The 20,312-nt window shown below is 37.1% G+C and overlaps 1 protein-coding gene and 1 long non-coding RNA gene across 3 annotated transcripts in view; both read left to right on the forward strand.

The window, feature by feature from the left end:
- LOC309492318 (insulin receptor substrate 1-B) overlaps positions 1-7,213 on the forward strand; it is a 55,993-nt gene extending 48,780 nt beyond the window's left edge. For both annotated transcript variants that reach the window (XM_082161229.1, XM_082161230.1), the window contains one exon: positions 6,205-7,213. In XM_082161229.1, the coding sequence (XP_082017355.1) occupies positions 6,205-6,212 (8 nt within the window). In that variant the 3' untranslated portion in view covers positions 6,213-7,213. The remainder of the gene's footprint in view (positions 1-6,204) is intronic.
- Positions 7,214-13,645: 6,432 nt separating this feature from the next.
- Positions 13,646-16,441, forward strand: LOC309493521. The gene is made up of 2 exons (XR_014203966.1): positions 13,646-13,929; positions 15,112-16,441. It is a non-coding gene; the product is annotated as an uncharacterized lncRNA (long non-coding RNA).
- The last annotated feature ends 3,871 nt before the right edge of the window (positions 16,442-20,312 follow it).

Genomic DNA, 20,312 nt, shown 5'->3' on the forward strand with positions numbered 1-20,312 from the left:
ACATATTTGACATAGTTGCAGCACCTCTCTTCCCAGTCTATCAGTATCACTCTGTTTAGTTCCTGTCTCTATGAAGCCCCTCCTTCTGAAAAGCGCAGTCTGCTCTGATTGGTCGGCTGGGTCAGTGTGTGTGTGTGATTGGAAATGTCACGCCCCTTACCATAACCACGAGTTTCAACACACTACTAACTAACTCAACCAGGCCCCGCGCCTTTATTATATATGTATATATATATATATGCCTTGGGCGGGAATTATTTAAATGAGGAATATTGGGATGTGTTTGTTCCCAGAAGAAAACTCAAGACTACAATGGAGACGTTTCAGGGAGTTCAGGAACAGTGACACAGATATAGAGAAGAATCGCCTTTGAAGTGACTTTGTGCTTTATAACTTTGCAGACCTTTTTCATTCTCAGACAGCAACATTACACACTGAAGACATTAGGAAATGTAAAAAAGCATAATAGCTCCTCTCTAAACATGGTCAGATGAGTTCAGAAGAGCTTTAAGCACTACATTGAACATTTTTAATATGTATTCAAAGATATCAAAAATATTAAATAAATGAACACACAAGGGGTGGAGGATATGTAAATCTTTGCTCTTATGGAGTACTTCTGATTCCGACGCAAGCACATTAATTTTCATTTACTTTACATTTCCGTTACACACACAAACACTGACTCAAGACGTACTTGTTAGCAATTACACTGTCTTTAATAAGCCCACATTACTTTCCACTTTCCTTTTTCGCACTTTCCTAAAGTCATTCATTCACTCATTCTCTTGATCTATCCTGCTCTTTCTTTCAGTGTATGATATGTGATGGACTTCAGCCACATGCTTTCCCTGAGGACATTCTCCATAAAGTGTGTGTGTGTGTGTGTGTGTGTGTGTATGTGTGCTTTTCACAGCTGTTGTTTCATGTCAACGTTGTAAGACCCGACTGAGTGGCACAGACACACTCCTGGATAAACATATCATAATGTCATTCTAAAAGTTGATGTGAAGCTGGTCAATGATTGACAACCTCAGGGACTGAAAACAGAATGTCACTCATATACTTTAAGCAGAGGAAAGATCATTGTCACACATACTCTCTCACATACAGGCACTCAACACACATAGCTGTATGTGCATGCTTTCATACACAGGAGGCATTACATACTATATGCCACTGTGCTATTTAAGGCCTCTCATCAGCCTTTCTTTTCCTTTTGCCTCTTGAAAAACATAAAAAACATTCTAACACACGCTGTAAAATCATTGTAATTTTAACTAAAATGCCATTTGGCAGTGCCTGAAATGTTCACACAGACACACACACACAAAGTCTGCAGACACTCTCCCCATGCCAAACTACCCACACTCACACTTAACTAATGTATGCCGGCCCAGACAGACAGATAAAACATAAAACATGTCACAGACCAGACACAGAGAGAGGGAGAAGAGAGGGAAGAGAGGGAGAGGGATGGTCCCAGAGGCATTATTAAATTGATCAGTGTACGGATGGTAGGATATGTGATGAAATGAGAGAGATAGATGGATCTCATCTCATTATGGCTCTAAGTGCAGGAAATGGGCTATACCTGCAGCGCTGCAGCGGTCGTGTCCAAGCTACTGCTGTTAGCATGAGGCAGTTGCTGTTGTGATTAGAGGTATTTTTTTAGTAATATGCACAATTCTCTACCTGATCGTTGCCACCGTTGATTCTCAACTGAGAAATGTATAGCAGTTTAAGACAATGAAAAAGGTGAAAATGCATTTCTGTCATGACAGCTCTCAGAGAGTTTGGCATTGTAATGAGAATGAGAATGTTAATGTGTTTGGTCTTTGCATAATAGATCTGTTGCTGCGCCTCTGCAGCAGAGCAAGTCGAAATTTGCCACTGCCAATAAACGACATGCTGCTATGAGCAACTTGAGCAAGCATGCATGAATTAGCAGGAGCAGATCTATACAGGTGGAGCTGGGGAAGGTGGAGGGTTTCTGAAAGCGCGCTGCAAACAGAAGCTGCTACAGCAAACAATAGGCAAGAATTTGAATGTTGAGTAGTAGGAACCAATCAGTTGTGGCCTAGAGAGTGATGTGATTGCAAGCAGACTGAGTTAAGGACCAATCAGCCTGCGCCATCTAGAGTTGCATGACAGAACTTTGTATTTGTGACAATTTATATTATTATTAATGCATATTATTGTTGTCACATCATTGTATTTATTATTTTAAAGAGTCAGAGGCTTAAATAAAACAATAATTAGGGTACAAACACATGAGGTGCGAAGACACCCATTGTATCCATTTGTTATCTTCTTCTTTTTCTTCCTCAGTTCTTGAAGTCTATGGTAGCCCATAGAACTGCTTGCAGGAAAATGAGGAAATTTGGCACACTAATAGAGAACAGTCTCAGTATTAAACACAACCAATTTTGGAGTCAAAACTCAATCCGTCTAGCACCATCATCTGTCCAAAATTGCACTGTCCAAAAAACGTTTTGATAGATCTAACCAACACACAAACTAATTTGATGAATACCACACCAAATTGGATGCGCTGCTATCTCCCCGCAACGCTTTAGCACATTTAGACGAATCTTGGTACATGTCATCAGAAGCATGACCTGAGGCTACATGCAGAATTTCGGCACAGCGCCACCTACTGGTCAGTTGAGAGGCCATTCACCCAAAAACTATATTATCTGGCCTCTTTTGATTCAGTGCAGTCAAATGCCGAGTCAAATGATACCCTATTTTTCCATATCGGCCATTTTTAATTTTGTCATAAAATGCTGCATTTTATGAACGCATTAGCGCATCATTACGAAACTCAGTGTGTGTCATCAGGACAACCAACAACATGAAGGTACTCAAAAAGTACACAAAAAAACCTTTCTGGTCAAAGTTTATATTTAATGCTTTTGATTCATTTAGCATATTTTGATTAAACTTGATAGATTCCTTGAGTCATGCCGAGAAAAATGATACCAGTTATGCCATATTTGGTCGAACTTGCCGTCTGCCATTTTTTTATTTCTTTGAAAACCTATTTTTTCTAACTCCTTCTAGACCGTTGGTCCAATTTCACCAAAATCAGCTCAGATCCTCTTCAGACCATTCCAGCAAAAAGTTATTTAAAGCTTTTTGATTGACCAAACCATTCTCGAATAACGCATCAACAAATTCGATGGCATGGTGCCGAGCTATTTCTGAGGCTGTAACTCTTTAATGCTTTTGGCATATTTACACCAAACCTTGTATGTGTCAATGTCTCCACACACTGACCACACACAACATCAATTTGTTAACAGCGCCACCTATTGGTCAGACGTGATAAGCAATTTAATCATATTAATGGGAAACCATTTTGACTAAAACATTCAAAAAATGTCTTTAATTGCTCATTGTTGCAGTTGCTTTGAAGCTCCAAGCCATGCTTGAATAACTCATCATGCCTTTTTTGTGCTTGGCCCCTTAATTTAACCGTTATTAGAACAAATATTCTCTATCGGACACACAAAACGTAAAAGTGGGAAATCTCAATGTTTGGTTTTCCGTGCTGAAAAGACTGGCATGACTGGTCATCAGCATATGAAATGTTTTGGATGCTGCATTTCCAAATGTTTGTTTATTGATGCTTATCTGATCTCTCCCTTCTTCTCTCTCTCTTTCTGATTGAGTCTCTCTGTGTTCTGGTTGGAACGAGTTGTTCTGAAGGGACTAAATATAGCTGTGCTCAGTGAGGAGCAGAGGTGGCGGGGGCAACCTTTTTACAATTAGAGCCAAGACTAGAAAATTGAGAGCAACAACGGAAAGGAACATTGGTCAATTTTCAGGTCATCAAGAGTTATTTTGTTTTCGCCTGTTTGTCAAAACCTCTTGGTTCATGCAAAGATTGTTTTAGTCATTATTTTTTGGGTTGCAACAGTTAAGACCAGGATTTGGGGTTATAAGTAAACACACACAACCTCCTACCCTTTAGACTAAATTAGATTCTAGATGACAATAGTTTTATAAAGATTGGGTGTGTTAAACATGTGATGGTAAATGTTGTCTCCTCTAGTGATAGACCATTATATCAGCCAGGACAATTAGCCTAATATATTTGGCAGTCATCATGAGATTGTCTCCATATGGCCAATTAACAGATTCTAAAATCTTCTGGCATTATCAATACGTATATACTCATATTTTACTGTAGGTTGGATGCAGACATGTCTGGTTGGTCCAGGTCTGTTTTTGTAATTGCACTGTATTTAATTTAGGGATGTAGTATATTCGTTTTGAAGAACATTCAATTGTACATTTTTCATTGGCTGGCACTTTTATCGAAATAAATAGATACCGGGAGTGCATTAAAGGGTATACATTTGATCATTTTGTGTTCCCTCTAAATTGGTTGCTGTCCGTGTTTACCCAGATTACTTTTCACAAATAGAAGAATAATGGGTGGAAATGAAAAGATGTTGGGCAGAGGAAGAGGCTGAGACTGGCTCATCTGTGATTTTATGAATAAAGACAATCAATTTGTTATTCTTCAATGATTGTTTTGTTTATGCCGGGGTCCACATTTGCAGACCAACCGGTGACGCACATTGGATTGATTAGATTACCCAAAACATGCATATTTTGTCGCATGCATGCATGAAGCCGGTGTGTGACTCAAGTGTGATCTCATTCAACTCTCGTAAACACATTTACTTTTTCATGGCAATTTGGTTTTATTGCACCTCGTCATGACATTAATGGCATTTAACCCTGTACAACTCAATGTACAATGCATGTACAAATAGTTATTCTGATAAAAAAAGCTGCAATAGAACATATCTATTGATTTTCTTGCGATGGCACAAATCACTGAACAGCATGTGAAGTAGCAAGATCTCTCAGCCAGAGTTTAAGTTGCCTAATTTATGCATGTTAGACCTCAAAATCTGACAGCCTCAATGTATTTTATAATATACTAGAATAAATTAGTTTCACTCAGTATTTTTCTTAAAATCCACTGTTTAATACTAAAACTAAAACAATAAAAACATTAATTGAAATAAAATAAACATAAGCTGAAATAAAATCTAAACTTTAGCTAATTCTATTTCAGCGAGTTGCAAACGTAACATTTCTCATTTTTGTTTAGTGTAAAGTGCCACTATTATGCTTTTTTGAATATTACCTTTCATGCAGTGTGTAATATCGCTGATTGTGAATGTAAAAGGTCTGCAAAGTTTTAAAGATCAAAGTGCACGACAAATAAAGTTATTGGTGTCCAAAATCGCCCCCTATACCCTTATTCACTATTCCCTACGTTAGTCCACTGCATGAATTCAGACTGTTCAATAATCATTTGAAACTTAGCAAACAAGCAGCGGCTCCAGAAGTAAGATAAAAACATTTATCTTGAACTCTGTCATGGAAACTATGTATAAACTTTAATTATGTATTGTATGATATTACGCTGTAGCCACATTGGACCAGCGGTTTGGAAAATGGATGGATGGATGGATGGATGGATGGATGGATGGATGGATGGATGGATGGATGGATGGATGGATGGATGGATGGATGGATGGATGGATGGATGGATGGATGGATGGATGGATGGATGGATGGATGGATGGATGGATGGATGGATGGATGGATGGATGGATGGATGGATGGAGCTGCGTGCTGAGGAAGATCCGGAGCTGAAATTCAGATATGTAATGGCCGTTTGGTTTCTGACACACGCTGTAAGCGGTCGACCAATCACAACAGACTGGGCCATCTGACCAATCAGAGCAGAGTAGACTTTTGGAAAGGAGGGGTTTAGAGAAACTGAATCTTCGAACGAACCGTTTTCAGACTCTTTAAGAAATGAGGTGATGTGCAATGTATGGTATAAGAAAATTAAAGTGTTTTTTGACCTTGGATGCATGTAAATCTATTGTAGGAGATCTCTAAAACAAAATTAAGAAACTTTAAAATAGTATAATATTTAAGTCACTTTAAGTTGTAGTACTAAAGTAGCTAAAGCTAAAAAACTTAATAAAAACTATATAGACTATATTTTAAAAATAAAAATTCAAAAAATATCAATCAAATAAAATTTATAAAAATAAAATCTAATCTAATTCTAACTGTAATAGTATATCAATGATACTAAAATTACATTTCCAATGTTTTTGTATAAGAATATGCAACATTACATCTCATTTCTGTCTTTTTCAGAATGTTGATGCCTCAGCAATATGGAATTCTGGGAAACGTGCTGCCGGCGCTCTCCCGTGCACCTGATGCACCTGCCAGAGCAGAGAGAGAGACTCTGTAAGACATGTGCACAAACCCAGCCAACTTCGCAAGCACTTTCGAAAGACTATTCCGCAATGATTGGTTGCTGCAATCGATGGGAACAAGTGCCAAACGAGACTAGCAACATCAAGCTGTGCTGTTCGGACTCTCAGCACACAAGCACTATAACCAATCCGAGAGGAGAATGACGACAGTGGAGCGAATGACAATGACCTTTGACATTCAACTTGAACAGTCTGTGTCCAGTATTCACAAAAAAAGCTACAGTGATTTGCAATCATTGAACAAATTATATATATATATATATACACACACACAAAAAGTGCCTCGTTTCAATATTAGCTTGAAGGTTGCCATTCTTTTACATTGCAAAAGCTGAACTGATACAGAAGGTAAAATCAAAAGGAAAAGATGGTCTTTGGGAGCGTTACGGCAAGACATCGACAACGCTGATGGTACTGCTTCTGGTGATAATGATGAAGATGAAGTAATTATGAATCTCATCATGGTGTTCAGCTAACCTAGCATCACAGCTGTGTGGATTGACTAGTTCCTTGTTTGCGTCTCCACCCTCTTTGCCCCATGCATTAGTACTTAAGTGCCTGTCTCTTTTCTGCCTCCCTTTTTTCTGCTCTCTCCACAGTAGTGTCCTGAAAGGAACCAGTTACAGACATTTGGCTCAGTGACACGAAGTGTCTATTTTTACTCTTAGGGTGGGGTGCTTCTGTGATGGTGTCCTGCGGTAGATTACCTCAACTGGCACGCAAGGATGCTAGCTGACCAATCCACACTGGACTATACCAATGAGAGTCCGGAATGGGGGTGCTTAAAGGCTTTTATTTGTGAATCGTTCCCACACACTGTATCACAGTGACACCCTTTGCTGGCCAACAGTGGTAAAATAAAAACAGGAGTGTTCAAAACATGATTCTCTCTTATGGTTTCCATTCTCTTTTTATTGATTTAAATTATTATAAAATTTTTTATTATGATGAAAATGTCTTTTCCAAAAATTTTAATTAAAAATTAAATGCCAAAGATTAAAAATCTGTCATCATTTACTCACCCTCATGTCTTTCCAAACCTGTATGAGTTTCTTTCTTCTGTGGAAAACAAAAGAAGATATTTTGAGAAATGTCTCAATGTTTTTGTACATACAGTATTATTGAAGTCAACTGTAACCAAAACTGCTTGGTTACAAACATTCTTCAAAATATCTTCTTTGTTCCACAGAAGAAAGAAACTCATACAGGTTTGGAACGACATAAGGGTGGGTAAGTGATGACAGAAATGTCATTTTTGGGTGAACTGTCCCTTTAAATAAGGACACACATTCTGCCTTGTCAGATCTCTGAAAGACCTCGGGATTGAATATTTATGCTTTTTAGTGTGTGACGGTTGTGTTTGCACTAGTGTACCTGTTTTTGGTAAGTTACTCTAAAAAAGTAATCAATTAGCTACTAATTACATCTTCAACGGTGTAATTAATAAGATAACTGTAGTAATTACTTTATCTAAAAAGTATTGGATTACTTATTACGAATTACTTTCTAAATCCCATAGGAACTTCGACCAGTTGAACAATACAAGGATAGACATGAAATTGCTCTTAATTCTTTCAAATAAATACTATAAAATTATTATTGAACTGCCCAAAGTGTGTAAAGGGAGAAGGTTACATTAAAATATTACCGTTAACATTACATTTTAATGTTAAATCCACTATTGTTTTACATAGAATTGTTGTATAGTCTATATAATTAGGGATGCACGATATATCAGCCACCATATCGGTATCGGCCGATATATGTTCATTTTTAATGTTATCGGCCCAATAAGAAAATTAGGCCGATATATTAAAGCCGATAAATAAAAGATTATTTCCTTCAGCTGTGACACTTCAGATGCGCACTGTTCACCATGATGGTTTTGAATTGCTTTAAATATTATTGGAATCACTTCATAAAGGAAAATATTGTTAAGTGGAACATGTGCAGCGCAAGTCTGTCATTTAGGTTACATACAGTAATATTGAGAACATTATTATAATTGTGTGCTTGGGTTGTGGCTTTTAATGGTGAGACTTTTGTTTTTGTAATTAGGCTCTCAAAAATAAAATAAAATTTGAATTTAGATTTATTGGCCAATATATCGGTTATGGGCTTTCAAATATATAGAATTATCAGTTATCGTATCGGCCAAAATGTTCATATTGGTGCATCCCTACATAATATTTAATGCAATTACATCAGAAGTAGCTGTAATTAAATTAAAGAGTAATCCCTTACTTAACTTTTCAAGGGAAAATTAATTAAATTAATTATATTACTTAGTAATTAATAACACCCAACACTGTAGTGTACACATATTATGATTGTTCCTTACTCTTTACTACTTGCTTGGGTACAAAAATAACAATTATTGTTTATTGGATCCAGACTGAGTTGGTCTAACACACAGAACAGCCCATAATGCAAATACACACTGAACAGAAGCAGTTTCTCCCGTAATCATAAGTGGAATCCCACATGTTGTTCATTCACAAGAATAAAACCCAAACTCTGCTTTGAGAGCATTTCAACAATCACACCACAAGTTAATCAAGGTCAAGCCAATGAACTGAAACAATATGTGTTTATTCCAAATACATTCAGAACATAGATGTTTCCAGTGCCACTGAAGTCAAGGTTGGAGTTGCAAGGCAAAATATGGGGTGGTTCGTTCAAAAGGATAATATTTTGAAGAACATTGGGATCCAAACAACATCGAACCCAATTGTATGGACAAAACAACACAGAGATTTCTCAAAATATCTTCTTATGTCTCATGTCTTCTGCAGCGTCCCGCGCATGACACGGCAGTCTAAAACCACGGAGATCAAGATAAAAGTTCAATAAAAAAAGCGTCTCTAGACGTTGCACTTTTACCTTTCTATCTTTTTAGCAGCAAAATCGCGTTCTGTGTGAACTGGCCCGTTAGATGATAGAGGGCGTTTCTACAGGCTTTGCTGCTGCATGTTGTATAGCTTCTTTGGAAGAAACTGAGAACTTTACTTAAGTTGTTCTCATGCACTCTGTGTTTGGTTCCTGTTGACAAACTGTATATTAAAAGTGTATAAATCACTTGTTTTCTAAAGTAACACTGTCCAACAGCGACAGTCGCAGGTAAAGTTACAGCGGGAAGCCTAACTCTCTTGCCTCCCCTGAGCCCATTGACTTTTAACAGACCCCCTAAAGCGTGCGGCGGGTTTGGTGGGGGGTAACTGAGAATGAATGGGGGAAATCACGTGAGAGGAGGCAATGCCTCCATCCTGCTATGATTGGATGTGATTGGTTCGTGTGATAAATCCCGCCTCTTGTTTTCGTGCTTCCGGGTTCGCAAATCAGTCTGAATGAACAAAATGATGTTAATGGGAAGACTAATTAAAAAGTAAGTAAACAGCTCAGCCACTTAGATATCACAGCTTTATATCACGTCAAAGTCAAACCTGAAACAGCCTGAAAACATGATGATTTCGGGGGGGTTTAGTGAGCAATCAGCTTGGGGAAATTAAAGGTAAATCTTTCATGTCTGTGATCAGTGTTTACCGAGCTTCATGACTGATGATCCGAAAATGAGTTGAGAAAAGAACAGCTAAACATCAATACACAAAGTGTATTGTAGTTGTTATTTTGGAATAAATGTAAAAATGCTTAAAAACGCTAATTTGATTAGATTTATACATGGTTTTAATAAATATAACATTAATTAAATTGTTAATGTAAAAATACAAAATAGAATTGTATTTAGTTTTTTTTTTTTTATGTAACCATGTTTATTTAACCAAAAAAAATTGACAATATTAAGTGTATCTGGGACATGATTTTACATTTAAATTTATATATAAAAAAACTGGACACCAATGCACAACACTGATATATACATTTGTGTGTGTGTGTTACTCATGTCTTTATGTTTGTCTGTTCAGAAAAACTGGATGTAACTGAAATGTGGGGCTTTTTGAAAAGTATTGTAAAGATTTGCTCTATTTTCTGCTCAATTTCGTGATCAACTCAAAACAATAAAAACAAAAGAAGAAAAAAATCACTTATAGCATTTACACACTAAAGCAAGCACATATTACTTCCGTAATATATTCAGCTTCATAATCTCATAATTATGACAAACTTTTGACTGATTCTTGTAATTGCGGCTTTACTGTATATCTCTGACAATCTAAATCTCTGACAGTGTAACTTTTTTTTATTATCTCAACTACCTTTTTATCTTTATTCTGAGGTGGAACTGGCTTCCATGGCATGTGCGCTGTCATGCGTTCCCTGTGTAACAGTATCTCGGGCTATACGTCTATGAATAGCAAGCTCTCTAGCGTTAGTCAGAGCTGATGCCATACAGTATACAGAGTCTTAAGGGTCATTCCACACATTTTTCATGCACGTTACACCAGCACAAAAGAGATCTTTATGTGGAAAGTCTGGTTTCAACTTGTCATGCGCACACACTGACATCGGTAGGAGGCTGGGCGTCTAGGATTGGAAGTGAGGGCACATATTCATGGGTGGCCTATTACCACAGGAGTACTGGTATTATTCAGAACACACAGTGGCCCCGGGACGGCTCTTCTCAAGGTGAATTAAACCTCAAACTCTGCAGCACTTAAAAACACTTGCTATGCAGCAGCATTTTATATTCTTGCGCACATCAGCAGCACATGCATGAGAAACCTGATGGCCACTGAAGACACAAGCACTCTCACCTACAGGAGAAACACAGATGTGAGGTTCTGCTCCTCTCGTGACCTGGTTTGTAATCCGCACGTGCCTGTATTTTCACCGCCTGGTCCCGGAGGTGTGAGGCTCAGCACAAGGCTGAAGGCTACAGGAAAGAAATGCATGGCTCTTTTTGAACTTTTGACATGAAAAGAAATGCCAAAAATGATGTCAAAAAGCTGAATGTATTAGCAGCTGGCAGAAGCAGATAAGTGTGAATTTTATTAAAAAAATTAACCCTCTGCATGGATAAATAATTTTCAACTTTACTGCAATTTTCTATAAAATAAATAAATAAATAACTGTCCGTTTTGATTTCATGGTGACTTTATTTCTTTACATTATTTGGCCATGCAGGCTACTGGATAATGTTAATAAATAACCAAATATCTATACAAGCATTGACTCTACGTCAACGCTACATAACACACATTTTTTGTTCAATCCAATAAATTCCCTATGTTTAATGTTTAAGTCTGGCACTATTCTTTTTTTTTAATGAAATATCCTGTTTAATTTAGAAATGTTATAATACAGAAATAAAATGGGTTGTGAAAGGAGTTGGAATGTTGCCTTCACACAGAGCAGAAGCACGCAGAAAATGAGCAGAGGATTAAAAAAAACACAGTAGAAAATTGTCTAGTAAATATGTTATGCTATATGTTACAAAAAGGGAATATATGCACACTGCTGTTCAAAAATGCGGTTATATTTTGTAATGTTTTTAAAGAAGTCTCTTATGCTCACCAAGGCTGCATTTAGTAGATAAAAAATAGAGTAAAAGTACTAATATTGAGAAATATTTTTACAATTTAAAATAGTTATTACAATTATTTCAATAAACCAAATAATTTTTTTATTTTATCATTTGTTCATATTAAATTATTTATTTGATGCAAAGCTGAATTTTCAGCATCATTACTTCAGTCTTCAGTGTCACATGATCCTTCAGAAATCATTCTAATATGCTGATTTAATGCTCAAGAAACATTTATTATTATGATCAGTGTTGAAAACAGTTGTGCTGCTTAACATTTCAGGATTCTTTGATGAATGGAAAGTTAGAAAGAACAGCATTTATTTGAAATATATATATATATAAATCTTTTGAAACATTGTAGATGTTTTCTGTCACTTTTGATAAATTTGCTGAATAAAAGTATTAATTTCTTTTTCTGTATTTTTTCAAACTGTTTCTCATGATTTCTCAATAAAATTCAGAAAAGATATTGATGTGAATCATATTCTTAACTCCATAGGCTATATAGTGTCTTCAAGTTAGCTATTGAGACATATCGAAACTGGAGATTAAAATAATTGCAGGGTTGTCTCGGTTTAAATAAACACAAAAAAAATATTTAAGTTAGAAATGTACTTCTGCAAAGGTAAAATACATGTCAGTGACACTGGGCTGCTAACTGTCACTCATTCATCGCGAGACTCACGTCACACATCCATGATCTCACACACAGTGGAAAATAACAAAGGGGAGCAAAGAGGACACGGGCAACCTACGACTGACAAGACAACGCAGGGTACTTTTGATATAAAACAAAGTCTCAGCTTTCAAATTTTGTAAGTGTTATACGAAATTCAAACGATAAATACCGTTTTGGCGCTCTTTAATGTGGCGTTACGGATTGCTGTAGTTCCTCAGTTCAAGCTAGAGGGAGCGCGCGCGAAGTATCATCACTTCCTCTTTACTACTTGTTATAGCACAAAACATTTCATTTCATGAAACTGAAATGTATCATGTCTCATGTAATCTCTCAATCAGTGTTTCAACTGCGGAAAGACGTCAATAAACCTGCTTGTGAACAATATGCCATCATTGCCATGTAACCTTAGGCTACATTTAAGAAAAGCCAATCAGTGTCCATAAACTATAGTTAGTGAGACAAATTTATTCTAGAGAGAAGCATTTTGCAAAACAACAACAACAAAAAAAGCACTATATTAGCCTACATATTCATTATATTTTTACTCTTATGTAATTAAAAAAGATATTATTATAACGTTATTATAAAAACGGTCTAAAATGCAATTGCAGCCAAATCAGTTGTTAATTTTAACTTTTAATAACAGGTTCCCTGTATAGTTTACAGCATTAGTTGAGAAAGTTTTTTTTCCTTGAGAAAAATTAACATGCACTATATATTTATGTCCAAACTGAACCACAAGCTTATGAATCATTATTCCCCCACGGGAATAATTCACACTCCAAGCTGAACTCAAGAATTGGCACCCCTGAGGCGCAATTTTTCCTTTACATAGGGTGAATTCAGGTTGATTTGGGACACTTTTTCCAAGCCAAGACAAAAAAGTGTCCCACTCACCCTGAATTCACCCTAGTGTTGACATGGCAACTAGTAAATAGGCCTTCCTAACATTTTGTCATGCTTAGCATATGTGGAAACTTTTAAACCATGTGTGTTACAACTATCCTCGCTCACCCAATTCCAGCCTCAAAGTTGTTAGCTTTCACCTTATGCTAATTTTATAGGGCTGCTAACAGCTTTAGCCTCGCGACACACTCTCTTACAGCTGAGCTGCAGCAGGAAGTCCTCCTGCTTTATTACTTCCCTTTTGGCTCAGCGAGGCAAGTATGTGCACACGAGAAAGAGTGACAGAGCTTGTTATGGTTATCATAACAAGCTAATTCAGCATTTACGTTCTTTCTTACAGTCCTCCATTTAATCTCCTTTCCTCTCAGATTTAAATCTGACACAGTTGTAGTAGTCAGTAATGCGTTTAATCCATGAGCCTCATTGATTGCTCCATCGTTTGAGTGGATGGTCCAACCAAAGTTCAGCAGACGCGGGTCGATGGGGAACAGTAGTTTTGCTGTGCGTACTCATCGCCCACAGCATGGAGGGTAATTATGTTTTAATGCATTTTAATACCCCGTCATTACCGCTAAACAGAAACAGCTCTTTTCTTTCTTTTTTTTGACCCTTCTTCTCTCTTGCCAGTTTCTTTCACTCCACGTATCTCCATCTTTCTATCTGCTAATGGCCATATTTAGCATATCAACATATTTATGTGCCAGAAGAGAGTTTAGACAGTCAAACTGAGGAAGCTCAGATGAGACATAGAGGTTCTTTCTGAATGGCTGAGACTGAAGCTATCAGAAATTGGCTTCACATCTGAACAAAAAGGCTCCCTGTACCCAAGCTGTACCCTAAGACTAGCTGACAGAGTGTGAATAGCCGAGCGGTGCGAGAGCGGGAGGGGTCGCGTCACTACGGGGCCTCTAGATTTTATTTTCCCCAAGAGCTGCCTGAGATCCCACAGACACATGCTACAGAATTCCCCCACAGAAAGAGAGAGGGAGGGAGAGAGAGGGAGAGAGAGAGAGGGAGGGAAAAACAAGAAGACTTGGGTGAGAATGCAACGTGTTCACACGCTCAGGCATTTTTGTCTTTTTGCCTATACGTTTACTTCCCAATCAAACTGGGAAAACACAGTAGTCAGCATTTGAAGTGGATCAAAAAAAGTGCATCAGAGTTGTCCTAAGACAAGATGGGTATTGCTCAAAACTCATGCATGACTTCAAATGTTGACTAGCCTAGTGTAATTAAAATATCCAACTTTTTCATACATTAAAGCTTTAGATTCTCACGGTAATCTTCTTAAGGAAATGGAATGTTCCCATCATGTCAGAGCATTTTTAGGGGGAAGTGGGGTAATCCATTGTACAATGTATGTGGTCGTGATTGACAGAAAACCCCTCAGTTTTTTTCTTTGTCCTGGCCTCATGCTGGGCAGTTCATATGGGGCATAGTAGACAAGGGGATTTTTTTTTTGCTTAGGCCCCTCTAATGGGAAAAGGTTATGGGGTCGTTCTTACAAATGTGGCTGTTACAGCTTTGATGCAGAAGCAAAACTCTAACCCTCATTAATGATGTTTTTTGATTAGTCAGAAAAGATTTGTTCAACATGAGTAATACATTTTATTTTATTGCATGCTAAATACTTCAGAGTGTGTTCACACATTGCAGGCTTGCTCAAATACATATGCCTTTTCAGGTATACTTTTCTTTTCTTTTTTTGGCAGTTCTGTCCTTATTAAAGAAGAAAACACAACTCCACCATGAACTCCAAGAACCCCGTGAGATCATTCTGACAGCGCACACATCCCATCTGGTGGCCATCTGAGGCATACGCACTGAGGAAATATTGTTGGATCAACCTAACTAACATATTGTGGACAAAATTCTATTGGTGACTGGGTCAAGCTTATTTCAGAAATGAACTTTCATGCCATCATAATATACTGGGGAAAAGAGGTGAACGTGGTTTCAAAAAGTACAACATGATCCTGGATCAACATCTTTCTTGATCCTGGAACATCATTCCAATCAACCAATCAGATTTGAGGGACAAGTTTACAGTTCATGTCCAGTTTAGGCTTAAAACCAGGGTTAGGTGCTTCTACATCAGTGTTGTTCACCATCATTCCCCTCTGGTTTTAGGGATAAGTTATGGGTAAGGTTAGGGATAGGGATAAGGTTTGGACAACATTTTCAGACAGAAATGTTGTTCCAGGATCAACAAAGTATGTTGATCCAGGAACATGTCTGACATGGAAAAATCATGGTGACCGGGAAGAGATATTTCTTTTTTTTTTTAAACTGTTTTCATTCATCTCAATATCACAATTAAGTGAACAGGAATGAATTTTAAATATTTTCTGTAATATTTATTTATTTAATATTTTTTCCCAAGTGTTTATTAATTTTTAAACTCTTCTAAACATTTTAAACAAAACATGTTCACTTGGGAACATTGTTACCCATGTCCTTAATTTCACTATTAAAATAAATAGATAAATAAATAAACATCACTTCTTGATGTGGGGAGTGGCATTATTTTGATAGAAAAACAACCACACAAACCCGAGTTACATTTTAGCATTGGATTTGATGGATTCTGTTTTGTGTTTTATAGATCACACAATTAACCAAGCCGGCATCATCATGTAAACTCAACAATTGCTTACTCACTGGATATTGGCTAAAGGTCCTTATTTCTTGTCACTGAATATACAGTACAGGCCAAAAGTTTGGACACATTACTATTTTTAATGTTTTTGAAAGAAGTTTCTTCTGCTCATCAAGCCTGCATTTATTTGATCAAAAATACAGAAAAAAAAAAAAGTAATATTGTGATATATTATTACAATTTAAAATAATTGGTTTTCAATTCATTATACTTTAAATTATCATTTATTTCTGTGGTGCAAAGCTGAATTTTCAGCATCATTAGTCCAGTCTATCACATGATCCTTTAGAAATCATTCTAATATGATGATTCATTATCAAAGTTGGAAACAGTTCTGCTGCTTAATATTTTTTCATAACCTGTGATACTTTAGGATACTTTGATGAATAACATTTTTTAAAAAAGGAAAAAAGAGAAGCAAATGTTTTAAAAATAGAAATCTTTTGAAACAACAATAATATACAATACTGGTCAGTAATTTTTTTTCTTTCTTTTTTTGAAATAAATCAATACTTTTATTCAGCAAGGATGTGTTAAATTGATAAAAAGTGATAGTAAAGAAGATTTATATTATTAGAATAATTTTTTTTATTTTTTATTTAAATGCAGTTCTTTTTAACCTTTTATTCATCAAATATATTAGGCAGCAGAACTGTTTCCAACACTCATAATACATCAGAATATTAGAATGATTTCTAAAGGATCATGTGATAGACTGGATGTCACATGTAACACTGAAGACTGGAGTAATGATCCTGAAAATTCAGCTTTGCACCACAGAAATAAATGATCATTTAAAGTATAATAAATTGAAAACCAATTATTTTTAATTGTAATAATATCACAATATTAAAATAAATTCTGTATTTTTGATCAAATAAATGCAGGCTTGTTGAGCAGAAGAAACTTCTTTCAAAAACATTAAAAATAGTAATGTGTCCAAACTTTTGGCCTGTACTGTAGGTGGAATAAAGTTGAAGTGCCTGATCTTAACCAGAGTATATTTCTGAAAAGTCTGGTATTCAATTTCATAAAAACACTTCCTTAAAGTACAAGAAGCATGGTCTTAAAAGTTCCAGAGATTAAAAGTTACTGCACAACAGGAATGACCCGGCAAGAGCAGAAAAAAATAAAATAAATTAACCAATGCGGAAATAAACAATTATTTTCAATGCGTGATTAAGTTTCAGCTCTGCATTTTGCCTGAACAAATAAAATCATAGTTTTTTTAGTAGCACTCATAAAAGGCAACTTGGAAATTTCCAGCAAACTGAGCCCACATTCATGGGGATTTTGGGAACTAAATCGAATGCATGTTCATGCATGTACAGTATGAGCCCATCTCCACATAAGTAAACTAATTTCACTGTTAACCAAACAAAAAAAACTTCTTAAACTTACATTTTTAGGCTATTACTGTATTAACACTCAGTTTGATATAAGACATCTTAATCTCAATATATTGCTATGCTTGAAAAGAACATGGGAGAAATATTAACCAAAAATGTATATTAACAAATGCGGTTTATCAAAGGGAAGAAAAGAGAAAACTATATGAAACTCAGAACTCACAAATTTAATGCAAATGAATTTGATTACAGATCTGGCGCCATCTACCTTCAGAAGAGAGAAACACCTCGCACTGCAGTCTGTCGGCGTCGATGATGGCCGCCGTTGGAGTAAATACAGATGAAATCTGCAAGAGGCAGATCTCATTCTGAGGAAATTGTGACCAACAAATTGGTACTGGGTATCAATGTTCCCTCATAAAATGGATCAGTACCCTCTGCTGTAGATGTAGTATGATCCAGCTGTGGCTCAGAGGAATAGACAGTTGGTTGAGGTAGAATATAGTCTTCTGTAAATGACAGCTGAGATTGTGTGGTGATGTCTATAGCAGCTGTTGTCAAAAGCTCAGGTCCACTTAAATCCAATTCACTTTCATCAGTTTCATTTTGCAAGGCCAAGGTCATAGAGGAATTGCCTATTTTTCTGTCATAAAGCAGCTCTTTAAAGATTTCTTCCATCAGTTGTGTTGAATCGGAGGCGTTTTGATGTATATCAACGGGATCTACTTCTTCCTTTGCCTTGCTGACAGCAGAAGGTGGTTTAGTTAAGGCGGCGCTACCTGCTATATCTGAGAACCGAACTGGTTTATAATGGTTATGTCCTGTTTTTTTTGAAGACATTTTGAGGTTTGATTTGGTTGAGACTTTATTAAATGGATTACCATACCTTCCGACAACAAAGCTGCTTGTGGGACTTGATGCCTGGGACACACCGACAGCACTGAGGTCGAGATTCATTTTTGAGATTGGAGTTGTTTCAAAGTTGTTATTGATGTTAGCTTTACTGTGATGTTTGTTAGCAGGTCTGAATATAGTAGACAAGCTGTTGGTTTTACGACTACGAATATCAGCAGCTCTATATATTGCAGATTGAGAGGATGGGATTGCATAGATATTCTTGTTTGACTTTTCTCCAGATCTTTTTCCTTCTTGAGTCACTTCAACCTGCCTTCCAGTCACAACGCTGCTTGTTGGTCTCAATAATTCACTAATATTTGTTTGTGCTGCTCCAACTGAGTTTCTGTCCTTCGTAACTTCCCTTGTTGGATTTACCAGACCTTCACGTTCCTTGAAGTTATACCTGTGAAGTGGCTGGATAACAGCATTGCCCATTTGAGGAGATCCAGTCATTTTGTTCATAAGAGAAGACTTGAAGATCGGAAGAACAGGCTTTGATGTGGCATTCCAATGACTGTTGCTAGATTTCATGGACGCCAAGTACTTGTTGGGTCCAACAAACCTACCGTCTGAGGATCTCGTTGGTATTTCACCTTGGTTAGATTCAGTCTGAGCTTGAGTGTTCTGTGCTGAAGTAAACCTGCTTGAAATCCAATTCGGAGATGTTTTTGACTGGACTTCATCCAATTTTGATCCGTCATACCCTATTTTAGGATGCTTCATTATTGCACCAAGACCCGCTGAAGTATGTGTGCCGATTACTTTCTTCCCTAAAGCTTGACCTCTAACAGCATGGTGCTTTAGAGCGTCAGACTTGGCGTTACTTGCAGCTTCAGTTGAAGAGACAGTTTCACGCTGAGGTCCATTATCAAAAGAATCAGGTTGTTTTACTTGGCTTGCTTCAATGTCCTTGATCTGGAAAAGTGTTTTTTTATAGCTATTAGGCATCAAGGATTTGTGAGCAAGTGCACTTAGGCTGTTACGAGGATGAGCAGGGGCATGTTGCACATTAGATAAAGAGTTTATGAAAGACTTTTGGACAGAGTGCATTTCGTTTTTTTGTAGAGTTGTATGCAACGTAGGGGCAAATATGAAATCTCTATAAGCAAATGGCTTTTTAGAAGTCAGATAATATGGTCGGGTTCGGCTACTAGACATACCTGAATATTCAGATGTGCCTTGAGGACCAGACACAAATGGACTAACGCTGTGGACGTTCTTCATTGTGTAACCCGGCGCGAGACTTGGCACTGGATAATTTTTAGTGACTAATGATCGGAATGTACTTTGGCCGGAGGAATTCAGATCTGTCCCGTCTCGTGCATTATGCTGACTTGGCTTCTTTAATGAATTAAATGTTGAGTCTGGTAGATTCAAATGTACATCATGTTCTGAAAACAAGGCATTCTTTGCAAAGTGCATTTGTGGGGTCAAATGTGTGCCCTGTTTTAACTGGTTGGATAGCGCAGACATCGGTCTTCGGATGCCACTGTTTTCATCTGATAAAGACTCTTTGTAAGAGCGGGCACCTATGGTCTCTGAAGGCCTGATGGCAGACATGCCGGTTACCAAATTATCATACTTCTTTTGACTGTGAAACATTTGAATGGGCGTAGAACTTGGACTACTTTGTCCCCGATTTTGGTACCCATTTTGTGTCTGTGTCAATTGAATATCCTTGAAAGTGTATCCGCTCATGACCGACTTTGTATTTCCATACTCAAAACTACTTGGCGGACTTTCTTTTGGGCTGGCGACCCTTTCAGAGTTAGACTGCTTGACCTGATCATGTTGAGAAGAAAAAATCTGAGCTTTTATTAAGGGAAGGATGCTTTGACCTTTATTTGAATTTGACATCTTAATCACAGGAGTTATTGGGGTTTGAACGGCTGGAGGTTTGAACACCTTGGAAAGAGATACATCCCTCATATTCTCATAGGAAGTGGCTTCGGCCCCAGCATAAAAGTCACGTGGCAATGGTTTGCTCGCTTGCTGATTTGCTCTTACA

The sequence above is a fragment of the Leuciscus leuciscus genome (genome assembly GCF_965113295.1).
Source record: "Leuciscus leuciscus genome assembly, chromosome: 2".
Lineage (NCBI taxonomy): Eukaryota > Metazoa > Chordata > Actinopteri > Cypriniformes > Leuciscidae > Leuciscus > Leuciscus leuciscus.